Source organism: Arachis hypogaea, chromosome 17 (genome assembly GCF_003086295.3).
Source record: "Arachis hypogaea cultivar Tifrunner chromosome 17, arahy.Tifrunner.gnm2.J5K5, whole genome shotgun sequence".
Lineage (NCBI taxonomy): Eukaryota > Viridiplantae > Streptophyta > Magnoliopsida > Fabales > Fabaceae > Arachis > Arachis hypogaea.
In genome coordinates, this window is record NC_092052.1 from 38,225,424 (window position 1) to 38,238,289 (window position 12,866).

Sequence of the window (12,866 nt, forward strand, 5' to 3'; positions counted from 1 at the left end):
GAAGAAGAGAAAAAAGGATGAGTAGTTCTCATAATTTAAAGTGAAACAAGAAAGTAATTAGTAAGTTACATTATAAAACTTTTATAAGTCAAAGGCTATTTCCTTTCTGGCATATGAAATTTTTTTAACTTACCTTTGCAACCTCTAATCTCCCAAGCTGCATGGCTAGATCAAACCTATAGTCAGGGTCAGTAGCTACTTCAAGGGCATCCTCTATCATGCCTCGTGATTTCAGGAATCGAGCCACACTACCATAAAAACAAGTATATAATTTTAACTAGGACACATATATGACATTTTAGAACCAAGCTTTAGAACTGAACTCCTAATTTAGAAAGTAGAATAATACGCCCTCTACATTAAGAAGAGGAGTAAAACTGCAAAATATGAGACTATACACTTGTATCATGAAAGAACATCAATCAATAACAATAACAATAATTCAGTGTTAAGAATACCATAACAAAGTGGGCAAGAAGTGATGTGCTATTAATGAGGTAGTACTTGTTGTGATGCTCTTTAGAAATGGATGGTAGAACTTCATTGGCCCTATCCAAGAGTCTTGTACTCAATCAAGCTCAAAAGTAGCGTGTATCCCATTACACTGAAACCATCAAGAACAGAAATATAATCAAGCACTTCACTACACTATTAGCGTAATATGTGATATCAAATGGTACAAAGACTGCACTTACTTGAACTCTTTGTCTATCAAGTAACCTTACTTTGGCTGGCAAGATATCCCGACAAGTATATAGGACTGTTAGATATGCCTTCTACTTTTTACCTAAAAAACAACTTAGACTAAAAAAATTATAAATCATAAATAAACCAAGACATGTCGTCTAGTAGCCTTTGGTGATCTGATACTTCTTCATCATATGATGAAAAATTTTCACTAGTTTTAGGAATATGCTGCAAGTACAAAGAAGAGACATTTGTATTAATATCCAAATTGGAATTCTATAGCTACACTCACATATAAAGAATACATCACTAAGTATTACATATATAAGAAATTATAGAAAGAAGAGATCCAATGATATTAAATACAGCAGAATTTGGCTGCACTAAAAGGCTAAACTTGCAGGAATTAGGACCACCTGGTTTAATCTTTTGCTTACTTCACCGTCAAGAGAAGACTCATCCATTATTTCCAACGTATGCCACATATCATCACTAATAACTAGAATCTCTCCTGACCCAGAAGAGGAACCATAAACATCAATGTCATGCATACCATTTTCCCTTTCATTTGGATCCATGTCATATGCTGTCATGATCCTTCAAAAAGGAACTCTATCCAATCCAAGGACTAGCTGTCTTATCCCAAGTGTTTAATATCTGAAACAAAAAAGGTGCAATGCATTCAGACATCATGTATAATTATGCCATAAAAAATAATGCAAAAAAATTCATATAAAATATGATTGACTAATAGAATTTAAAAAAAAAGGTTGCTCTGCTTTATAATTTATATATTATTGGACAGTTAAGATTATTATTATTATTACTTGAAAAGATTGATGAAGGAACATGAGGCATTACCTTAGCACATGTAAGATAGCTAGCAGAATATACCATTTCAAAATTTCATTCAATATGTGACTCAATTACTCAAACTGAAGAGTTAAGTGCACTATATATATAAACCAATAGAGAGAGGGAACTTGCAAGAAACAACTTAATTAAAACAGAACAATAATCTTCCGTTTATTAAATATCTATCTTTATAGTTACATTTTCATCAAGTACACGAAAATGGGAAGCCATAGCTACATGAAGGTTTGGATCCTTGGCCTAATAGCATTAATTGGAGCAACACATGCTCAATTGGAACTTGGTTTCTATTCCAAAAGTTGCCCAAATGCAGAAAAAATCATTTCGCACTATGTTAATGAGCATATCCATAAGGTTCCATCACTTGCAACGACACTCTTAAGAGTTCCCTTCCATGATTGTTTTGTAAGGGTATGTATGAACTTTCTTCATCTATCATTGTTCTTATTTGTATTTGAATAATGCATTAATATAATGTAGCGGATTGTGTTCAAGGGTGTGATGGATCAGTGCTTGTGGCGTCAACAAAGAACAATCAAGCTGAAAAGGAAGCACCTTCAAACCTTACTCTAAGAGGGTTTGATTTCATTGAAGACTTATGCTAACAGTTAAAGAGCCCAGCTCATTTATCCGAATTTGCATTATTTTTTCCTTTGGAAAATGTCAAAATGCCTAACAATTAAACAGCCCAACTCATTTATCTCCATCAAGCTTATGCTAACAAAAAGGAAAAAGTTAAAAGTTCTTCAAACAAACTTACATGTGAAGCTCACGGATTCACTTGATGTTTGATAGGAGCATCTACTGAAGAATCAATCAAAGCAACGAGCAGTCACTTGTACCAAAAGTTCTCCTCATTTTTGTGAAAATTTTACTTACTCTGTTGAAGAAGATACATAAGGATCTCACATAAGTCTAACACTACAATAGTACATCAACTAATAAAAATATTTATCTGAATAATAAGAACTTTCAGGCTCTTACGTTATAGTAATGAAACATCACTTTCATAAATACCAATAGCTTTAATTCTAATTTTAACATCATGAAGACCTGAAATTGAAGATTGTTGATCATCACAGTTCTCAATACATGAGCTTCAATCACTTTATTAGATACTATGAGTGTATAAGTTAAATGTCTTGAAATTTTAATTATGGATAAGATCAATTTACCTAAAGACTGAAGTGGATATGGTTGAATTGATAGATTTTTAACACCAATAATCCAAGATAGAAAGGTAAAATCCCAGAGTAAAGTTCGGCTAATTTAATTAGCTTTTCCATCTCTAAAGTAGCAATTTGCATAATTCAAGAAGAGCACTAACCAGATCATGATGTCGCAGAAAAACGTCAAAGAAATCAAGAGAAGAAATAAGAAATTGAGCATTCAAAGAAATCTAGTTAAAGCATTTCATCGAACATGTTGAGTGCTAGTAAAATTAAAAAGAAACAAAAGATTTCAAAGTAAAAATTGCAAATATCAATATGAGCATATAATCATTATGATAATTATAGCAAAACAGAGCACCAAGAACAAACAATTGCAACAACCTTCAGCACAACAAACACTAAGCAAAAACAGAAAAATTGCAGGAGAAAAAAGCAGAAGAACATTCAAATACTCACTATCAGTGTTGAGTTTGAAGAGAAGAAAAAGTCGCTGGAAGGGGATATTAGGGTTCGCATTCGTAAAAGAGAGGAAGGGAAGGAACGACGCGGGGACAGCGAACGGCGACCGGCGAATGGCAACCAGCGAGCGACGGTAACTAGCGACCGGCGAACCATGGGCGACCAGTGAATGCGAACTAGTGAAGGTTGTGGCGTTACTTTCTCTTCTCTTCTCTTCTCTTTGCTTCGCTTATCTTCTCATCTTCAAATGGCTGTGGAAGGAATAGAAGTTTACAGTAGATGTATAAACGGAGGAGGATAAGAGATATAGACTAAACTACTAAGGTAGAATAATGACGGTTAAAAAATTAAATCCATAAGTGTCACAATATTATTAAATAGAGACGCTTAAAATAAAAGTCACAAAATAAGTGTAGCTATGTAGTTAATTTGGCGTAGTGCAGGGAGGTAAAATAGCTCGAGAAGCTAATAGGTTGTCATAAATAGGCCCAAAAAAAATGCACAAGATGAGAGAAGAGTGCAAAAGGTACAAATCAATCAGTTTGTCATTAAAGTTGATAGACTTACCAATTCCTTCACATCACTCATGTCCTCAAGGACTCCATTCCAAGTAGTAGAAACATCTGAGAACATCCGATTTGCATGATCAAATTTTCCACCTTGAAGTTTGATTGCAAGGGTAGTGAATGGTTCAACCCTAACAAGATAATACAGAACCTGAAAAGAAGATAATAACCATTAACTTTGCAAAACAAGCAACTAAGAATCAACCATACTCGAGAACATTGTGTACAAAATAAGAAATTGCTTCTATTGCTATTGTAGTTTGAATGTCAACATTATCATAGACTCATAGTGGTTTATGTTGTGCTATGAATATAAACTAATTTTAAAATTTATCACAGCAGTAAAATAGACACACCAATTCTACATCAAGATATCAACAAAGCATGACCTAAGTTAATATATCTATGAGTTAAATTTGTTATTTTTTTAATTTTCTATTGAAAAAGGAAGCGGAAAATAGAGGGGAACCCACTGTTCCTGCACTGGAGTAGTGTGATCCGTAACGGAATTTGGGGATGACTGGGTCGTTAAAGCTAGCATATCTCTCTTGAAATTTTTTCAGACGGTCTGGGTTCAATGCACCAATAGGCTGCATTAATTATCAGAGAAAAGATAAAAACATTCTCTTTTGAAAGGCGGGGTTCTCTAACCAGCAGTAGCACCCCCAATATTTGCTAACAGCAGCAATGCAAGTGCCTCATCCCTTGAAAATCAAACAACTCATGAGGGATTGCCAGTAAAAAAAGGGCAAAAGAAAAGTTAACTCTGAAATTAATGGTAGCCATATTGGAGTTCCCACATTGTTTTGGCGTGACAACAGAACCAGAGCTTGGTTTCAGCTGTGTATATGCTGCCTTGCAGAAAATTGTATATCTGAAAAGAGAAAGTTTCTTGAAAGCAATACTCAAGCAGCATAATTAGTTAAACTTCAACAATGGCATAAGTATAGCATAATACATGATCCCACTTGTTCCTGCTTCCTCCCATGGCTCTTCGAATTGTTGATCCAATTTCATTGACAGTTTCTGCAGCATCATTTAGAGGATAGCTGTGAACAAAAAATAGCAGTTCAGGTCAGAGTGTGATTACAATTCAAATTGGCAATTGCTTTTGCAGTAACTTGTCCCTAAGAGTACAAACAAAGATATACCTAACCAAATAGGACGTAGACTTACTTTTTGATGTCCTCCAGAATGGCTTTTGTGCCTCTATACATCTGCAGAAGTTGAACCATATAAATCAAGTAATTCACATGATACTTCAACAGCTATAATAGACAATTTTGAGGACAGGACTCAGTTGATCCACAGTCACCATCACCAACTTTACTGACCCAATCATTTAGGCTGTCCTTAAGATCTAGAATAACATTTGCAGCGGGTTCAATGGCAATCTCAAGGACTTGGCCTTGCTCACTTAGCTGTAGAGGTCGTCTCTGTGGCTTATGTAAAGTAAACATAGGAACCATATTTCAAAAATTATATCAGGATATAAGTACATATACAGTTGACATGATTAACATAGATTTAATAAAACTCAACCAGCTTTCAAATGATATTGACAAGTCAATTCTACTTTTACCGATTCACCAAAATGATATTGACAAGTCAATTTCATTTAAATAACAATTTCATATAAGATAAAAATTAATAAATTAAGAAAAGAAATAATTACTGGTTAAGAAACAAGGGAAAAAGATCACCTGTGTTATATCATTATAACTACGCCCAGCCAGTGTATTAAGTTGCATTAGGTAGTCAAAGTTACTGATCTGCACAAGGGATTATAAAATTAATGAATATAAGTGATTCATATGCATATTATATTAGAATCAAAATCCTTTGATCAGTTAAGGCTCAATTCATACCTCCCACCTAGCTCAGCGCTTCATAAGTTGTATTCTTTTCAAAATCCTTTGATCAGTTTTATATTCTATTTCTTTTTCAATATTAATTTTCTCAGGGTATTTAACAATACCTATTTTTCAAGGTGGAAAGAAGGGAATAATTTTTGAATTTCAGCAACTCCTATAATTTTTTGAATTCTAGTAAATCTTCTTGTTTGATTAAAACTTCAAGTTGTGTTGCTACATTGATGCGAACTTGGAGGACTTCTTTTGGTTGCGGTTGGAAGTGGTTATGGTTGCATCTAATTCCAGGGAAGATTTGTTGCCGCCAAAATAAAAACAAGCTCATCAGTCTTGGCCAAACCGTCCATCTGCAATCTAATGCAAATGATCAATATTTGAGAGAGCACAACAAAATACACGTCACTTCATTGTAAATTGATAAAGGAGCTATAAGGTGCTGCAAGGGAACTAAAGGAATTGTACGTTTTGTAGTATAAATACAGAACTATAAATACAGTGAGATAATGTGAGTGAAAATTTCAAGAGGTAGTGATCTGGTCGTCAGTTTCCTCAATAAGAGTAAAGTATTACCTATCTTTCTTACTCTAGTAAAATAATGGTCAAATGAATCTAAGTCACACTAGCTAGTTAACGGGTGAAATGAACAATAAAAAACATATTCAATAAAGCAAGAAAAACTAACAAAAAGAGAAGTGGATGATTCAAAAAGTAACTGAAAATGCATATACCATACTAGTGACAATGGTGTCTCTCCATGAAAGGCATGCCCTGAGTTGCCTTGCTGCCTTTTTCACATTATCACCCTAAAGGTGGCGTGACAACTAAAATTGATGGCTTTGGGAATTATAACATTTGGCCGAAAAATTTGAGTTTTAACTACCATTCAAATACTTTTAATATGTTCAAATGCTTTTAATATGTTGTGAATAGAAAAAGAATTCAACACCTTTAATTTTCTAAATTCAGTGCCTAGTATGGCTTATAATTTCTTAGAGCTTAAGATAGTTTACTTATATTTTATTCCAATTAGCATTTTTAGCTAATTAGCTTTTCCATTTCTAGTGTAGCAATTTGCATCATTCAAGAAGAGTACTAACCAATTCATGATGTTATCAAGGCACAAAAATATCAAAGAAGTCAAGAGAAGAAATAATAAAGAGAGAATTCAAAGAAATCTAGTTGAAGTATTTCATCGAACATGTTGAGTGCGGAAAAAAGAAATAAGAGAATTCAAAGAAAATAGCAAATATGAACATGAGGATATAATCATTATGATAAATTGCAAAAAAATAGAGCACCAAGATCAAACAATTGCAACAACTTTAGCACAAAAAACATTATGCAACAACAAAGAAATTGCAGGGGTAAAAATTATAGTAGAAGAACAATTAAATACTCACAATTAGTATTTAGTATTGAGGTTGGAAGAGAAGAAAAAGTCGCTGGATAAGGAATTAGGGTTCGCACTCGAGGGGAAGAGAAAAGACGACGAGGGGGACAGCGAACGGTGAACAGCGAATGCGAACCGCCACAGTGTACAGCGAACGGTAAATAGAGAACGGTGAACGTCCAACGCGAATCATGACGACGAACGACGAACGGCGAACTATAGCGTGGTGAAGGTTGTTACGTGACTTTCTCTGTTTCTCATCTCATCTGAAATAGTAGTGAAAAGGTGAATACAGTTTTAGAAAAAATAGAAAATTAGAAAAAAAAAACAAAGAAAAAGAGTGAGAGAGACATAGAGTCAATGACAGTTTAAACATAAAGAGTATAAGTGTCACAATGTTGATTAATAGAGACCCTTAAAATAAGGGTCACAAATTAAGTGTAGTTATTTGGCCAATTTGGTGTAGTGCCTTTGGTTTGAAATCGAGAATAGTCTTGGAAAACGATATTTTAAAGAGCCTCCAATAAGCCAGACGTCCTCCTAGAATCTCGTACATCTCCTATCGCCAACCTCCACAGACAGCCCTGTGATTAACTTCTGCCTAACTTGTTGATCCATGCACTGTAGTTGACAGATATCCTTCCACGGACCCCCTAATAGGCAGGTCTTGGCTGGACAGAAACTTATTTGGATTCAGGTTATTACATGAGCATACCACATTTTTCCACAATGGACATTCCTCCTTAGAAAAGCGCCACCACCACTTAAACACTAGAGATGTATTGCGTATCATAGCATCCCCAACTCCTAAACCGCCTAATTTTTTAGGAGCCTGCACTACATCCCACTTAACCAGAGCCATACCGTTCCTCCCATCCTCCTTGCTCCATAGAAATATTCTCTGCAAAGAGATCAGTTTCTCTGCAACACCTTTAGGCATCTTATACAAGCTCAAGTAGTAAATCGGAAGGCTATTCAACACAGATTTGATGAGAACCAACTTTCCGGCCTTATTGAGAGCCTTGGCTTTTCAGAGACTAAGTTTTTCCTCCACTTTGTCTATTATTGGCTTCCAAGTCTTTGCCAGCCTCGGATTTGCTCCTAGTGAAATACCCAGATATTTGATTGGAAGAGAGGCTGCCTTACAACCCAGTACACTACACATCCGTTGTACCCACTGCTCTTCACAATTAATAGAAATCAACCTAGATTTATCAAAATTGATGCTTAAACCTGACATCAGCTCAAAGCAGCGAAGTAGCCTCCTGTAATTCTTGATGGTCTCTTCCTCAGGTGGGCAGAACAGTATACACTACAACAAATATGGCCTTTAGCAACGCCAAATTTTGCAACGCCTTAAAACTGTTCTCTTAGATAGTTTTAGACAACGATTTTTTGTAGTGTTACTGTTGAATTCAATTTGTCATTATTTTATAGCAACAAATTAAAACCGTTCTCTTTGACTATTTTAAAGAACGGTTTTATAACTGTTACCATGAATTATTTTTAAGCAACGGTTTTTTTTATTGTTTAAAGAATTGTACAAAAGAAAAGCATTAAAACCGTTGCCAAAATGCTACACTTTAAAATCGTTCTATTAGATGATTTTAGACAACAGTTTTTGCAGTGTTGCTCTTGAAGTACATTTTTTCATTACACTATAGTAACAAAATAAAAACGTTCTCTTTGACTATTTTAAAGAACGGTTTTACAACCATTACAACAATTGTTTATGAAACAACCATTTTCTAATATTATTTAAATAATTATATAAATTAAATAATACCAATAAAAATAATTTCAGATAATTATATGAATTTAAAATATTTTTTCTATAAATACTGAATTTATAAAATACTCAAAAACTATTGTTATAAATAAATAATAAATATTATTTTAAAAAATTAAAATTAAAATAAATTATAATAAATATTATATATTATTATTATAGATATATAAAAGATATTATATTTTAAAAACATAACGTTAAAAAAATTTATAATAAATATTATTTATTTTTATTATAAATATATAACAAATATTAATATAAAAAATAAAATTAAAATAATTTTAGAATAAATATATTATATATTTATTGTTTATTTTCTCACTAAGCATATAAGAAAGCAGAACAGACGCGCGCTCTTCCTCTTCTCTTCGAAACCAAGGGCGAAGAACGCTACTCTTCCTCCCTCCACCGCCCCAACCCACACCTTCAGAATCAGAGACGTCATCGAACCGCAGTTCACCAGAAAGCCCGAAATCGCACCATCATCGCAAGTCACCAGGAAGCCCTAAATCGAAACTCACCATCGTCGTGCCATCATCGTCACTGCATCCTTCTCAAAATCGTCGCTGCCTCCTCCTTCTCGGCGTCGCTGAGTTTCTCCTCTTCGCGACGTTGCTGCTTCTCCCCTCTCCGCGGCTTCAGTGCTTCTCCATTCTCCGCGGCGTCCTTGCGTCTTCTGCTTCGCTGCTTCTCCCCTGTTCTGCTTCACTGCTTCTGCTTCACTGGGTTGTGCTTTGCTGCTTCTGCTTTGCTGCTGCTGCTTCACTGCATCCGCCGTTTGTGGGTTGTCATCTGTGGTAAGTGTTTTTCTTCTCTGATTTTCTGTTGCTTAGTTAGGGCTTGATTAGTTGTTGGATATTTTCTGTTGCTTAGTTAGGGCTTGATTGGTTGTTGGGTATTCTCTGAAAGTGGTGATGTTTGTGAACATGAGCAAGAAAGGTGTTGAATGTTGACTGAGTTTCTGTTCTGATTTGCATATTGTTCTGAGTTTCTGTGTACATGCCTTGTGCTTTAAATTTGTTTTTAATTAATTGAAGTATTCAATAGCTTAATTTTGTCCATGAGATTGCTTCAATTGGTTCTAACAGGTTTTTCTACTCTTACATAAAAGAAGCAGAATTTTTAACGAACTCAATATTGAGAAAATCTTATTAAAGTCAACTGAATCAATTCCATGAATACAGTTAAGTGGTTGATTACTCTAATTAATTGTTAAAAACAAATCTAAACTGTTAGTAATAGTTTCCTTCTTTCTATTGTGCTTAACTGCTTATCTATTTTTTTAGAACATAAATTTTCTTTTGAGATAACTGAGGCAACTCTATTGCCAACCAGTGTGTGGTTGTGACCCTGTTTGGGTAGCAATACAAGCAAAGTTATTTTGATTTTTATTTTATTTATCTCCATTGTTAGTTCTTGTTTCTGCAAGGAGGATCTCTTATTGTCCATTCTGTTTGTATTATTTATCTCTCTTTATTAATACTATGTGTATATCTTAAATTAAAAAATTGATTGTGTTCTTTTCCATCAAAGAACATTTATTTATCTTCTTAATATTTGCATTTGCTGGTAGGCGTCAACACGAGGAGGAATTGAAAATATTGGAAAAAGAGACTGCAAGAAGAATCGAAGAAGCAATTCGAAAAAATGTTGAGGAGAAGCTTGATTCAGAGGAAGTTAGATTGGAAAAAGAAAGGCGCATAGCGTAGGGTGTGAACATAATTTTTGATTGCGGATGGCGGCTCATGGCGGTGAGCCAAAAATCCGCCATAAAGTTATAGTGGATGGCGTTGCAGAAAATGGCAAAAATGGCGGATTACCTAAAAAATACACATATATGTACAAAAAAATATGCAGAAAAATTGCAAATATAATAAACTATAAAATCTATCTATATAAGCAACTTTCTAGTTATAAAATATCCAATTAATATAGCAAATATAGTAGCAAATTTAGCAAATAAACATAACATCAAGTTCAAATCATAAGTTCATAACTCAAAAGTCATAAGCAAGCCATAAAATAGAAGACACAACATAAAAACTATAGACCATCTAGATTCTAACTCTCATCAAATTCATCCAAATTAACATGATTATTATCATGTCTCTCTGCCCCCTCATCATCCTCTGATTCGGTATCATTGAATTGAATCTCCTCTTCTTGTTCTTCTTCATTTTCAGAATCCTCTTCATCTTCAAATTCTGGTTCTTCCTCTTCCACAATTACTGCCTTTCCTTTTCCTTTTTTTGAAGCCTTAGACCCACTTGGTCCACCTTTTGCACCACCTCTTGCAGTTGTAGGTTCTTTTCTTTTCCTATTTTGTTATCTTCTAGTATTTGTTGTAGGATCATGTCCTCCCATTGCTTCAAAAACAAGGTTCCAACTCAAAGTGTTGTCATCTTGATGAACGAAATCAGCATCATCATCCACACTATCTTCTCGAAAGGTGGCAGTCCCAATTTCTCCCACTAACCACTCATTACACTCATCAATATCATTGAGTGCAATAGGGTCAACTTCATCTTTGAGGTTGTACCTCTCGATGAGTTGTTGGTTATACTTTATGAAGACCAAACTCTCCATCCTTTCATGATCAAGCCTATTTCTTTTCTTAGTATGAATGTGCTCAAATATACTCCAATTGTGCTCACATCCAGAAGCACTACAAGTCAAGCTCAAGATCTTGATAGCAAGGTCTCGCATGTTTGGAGCTTCATGCCCATATGTCCGCCACCAAAATGCTATAAAATTAAAATAAATTTGTCTAAGCCTTTAACCAAACTAAATTTATAAAGCTTTGTAAAATTTATAACAATCTTACCGGGTGAAATCTTTTTCCTTTGAGATTTTGCAAAATCTAATCCAAAAAGTCCATAGCCGGCCTTGTATAGTGCTTGCTCCTCCAATATCTTCTGCTGCACAGCTTGACTTGGCACCAATCTAGTGATGCACTCAAACCACCCCTTTGTAACTTCTAAATCCAGCTCAATCCGAGGGTTGTCATAAAACAACTCGGGATTTAGAAAATGACCGGCTGCATGCAATGGACGATGAAGTTGGCAATTCCATCAGTTGTCAATGATTTTAAAAACATCATTGTACTTGCTCTCATCATTAAGAAATGTTTTCATGATGCATTCCTTTGCCTTCTCCATTGCTTCATAAATATATCCCATTGGTGGCTTCGTCTCTCCATCAACAAGTCTAAGCACCCGAACAAGAGGGCCCATGATCTTAAGGGTGTACTTGACATGATTCCAAAAAGAGGGCATGATAACAATCTTTGTTGCCTCCCTCCCCTTTGCCTCCTTTGACAACTTATTCTTTGCCCATTCATCCGAGGTGAACATTCTTCTCAAATTTCCTTTCTCCTCATAAAGCCTTTCCAAAGAGAGAAATGAAGTGGCAAATCGGGTGACTACATGCCTTACCAACTCCTTGCCATTTGTGAAGTGTCTCAACATAGCTAACGTGCTAGAGTGACTATAAGTGAAGCTAACCAATGAAATGGCCCTTTTATGGTTTTTTGAATTAATGGTAACTTCCCAATGTCCTCAAGCATCAAATCCAAACAATGGGCAGCACAAGGAGTCTAAAACAAATTTGGCCTTTTCTCCATCAGCAACTTACCAACAAGAACATAATTACTCCCATTATCAGTTACAACTTGAACAACGTTGTGCTCACCAATTTTCTCAATAACATCATCAAGATGCTCAAATAATTTCTACCAGTTTTCACATAATCAGAAGCATCAATAGAATTCAAAAACATTGTCCCAGCTGGAGAGTTTACAAGAAAATTAATAATGCTCCTTTGCCTTTTATCCGTACAAGCATCTGACATAATAGAGCAACCATACTTTTCCCATTGCTCTTTATGACCTTCAACAATCCTTTGGTGTAATCCAACTCCTCATTAAGCAGTGGAACCCTTAGAGCATGATAACTGGGAGCAGGTAAATTGGGACCAAAGCTTCCAACAGCCCACAATATTTCTTGAAAACTCTTCAACTTTACCGGGTTCAATGGAATCCCAGCTTGGTAGAACCACCGT

The 12,866-nt window shown here is 35.0% G+C and overlaps 1 protein-coding gene across 1 annotated transcript; it reads right to left on the reverse strand.

The window, feature by feature from the left end:
• Positions 1–11,132: 11,132 nt before the first annotated feature.
• Positions 11,133–12,274, reverse strand: LOC112763174 (uncharacterized). The gene is made up of 3 exons (XM_025808911.1): positions 11,917–12,274; positions 11,632–11,844; positions 11,133–11,551 (listed from the first exon to the last, which is right to left on the reverse strand). Exons 1-3 carry the CDS (start codon positions 12,272–12,274, stop codon positions 11,133–11,135), a joined length of 990 nt encoding a protein of 329 aa, XP_025664696.1.
• Positions 12,275–12,866: the final 592 nt, after the last annotated feature.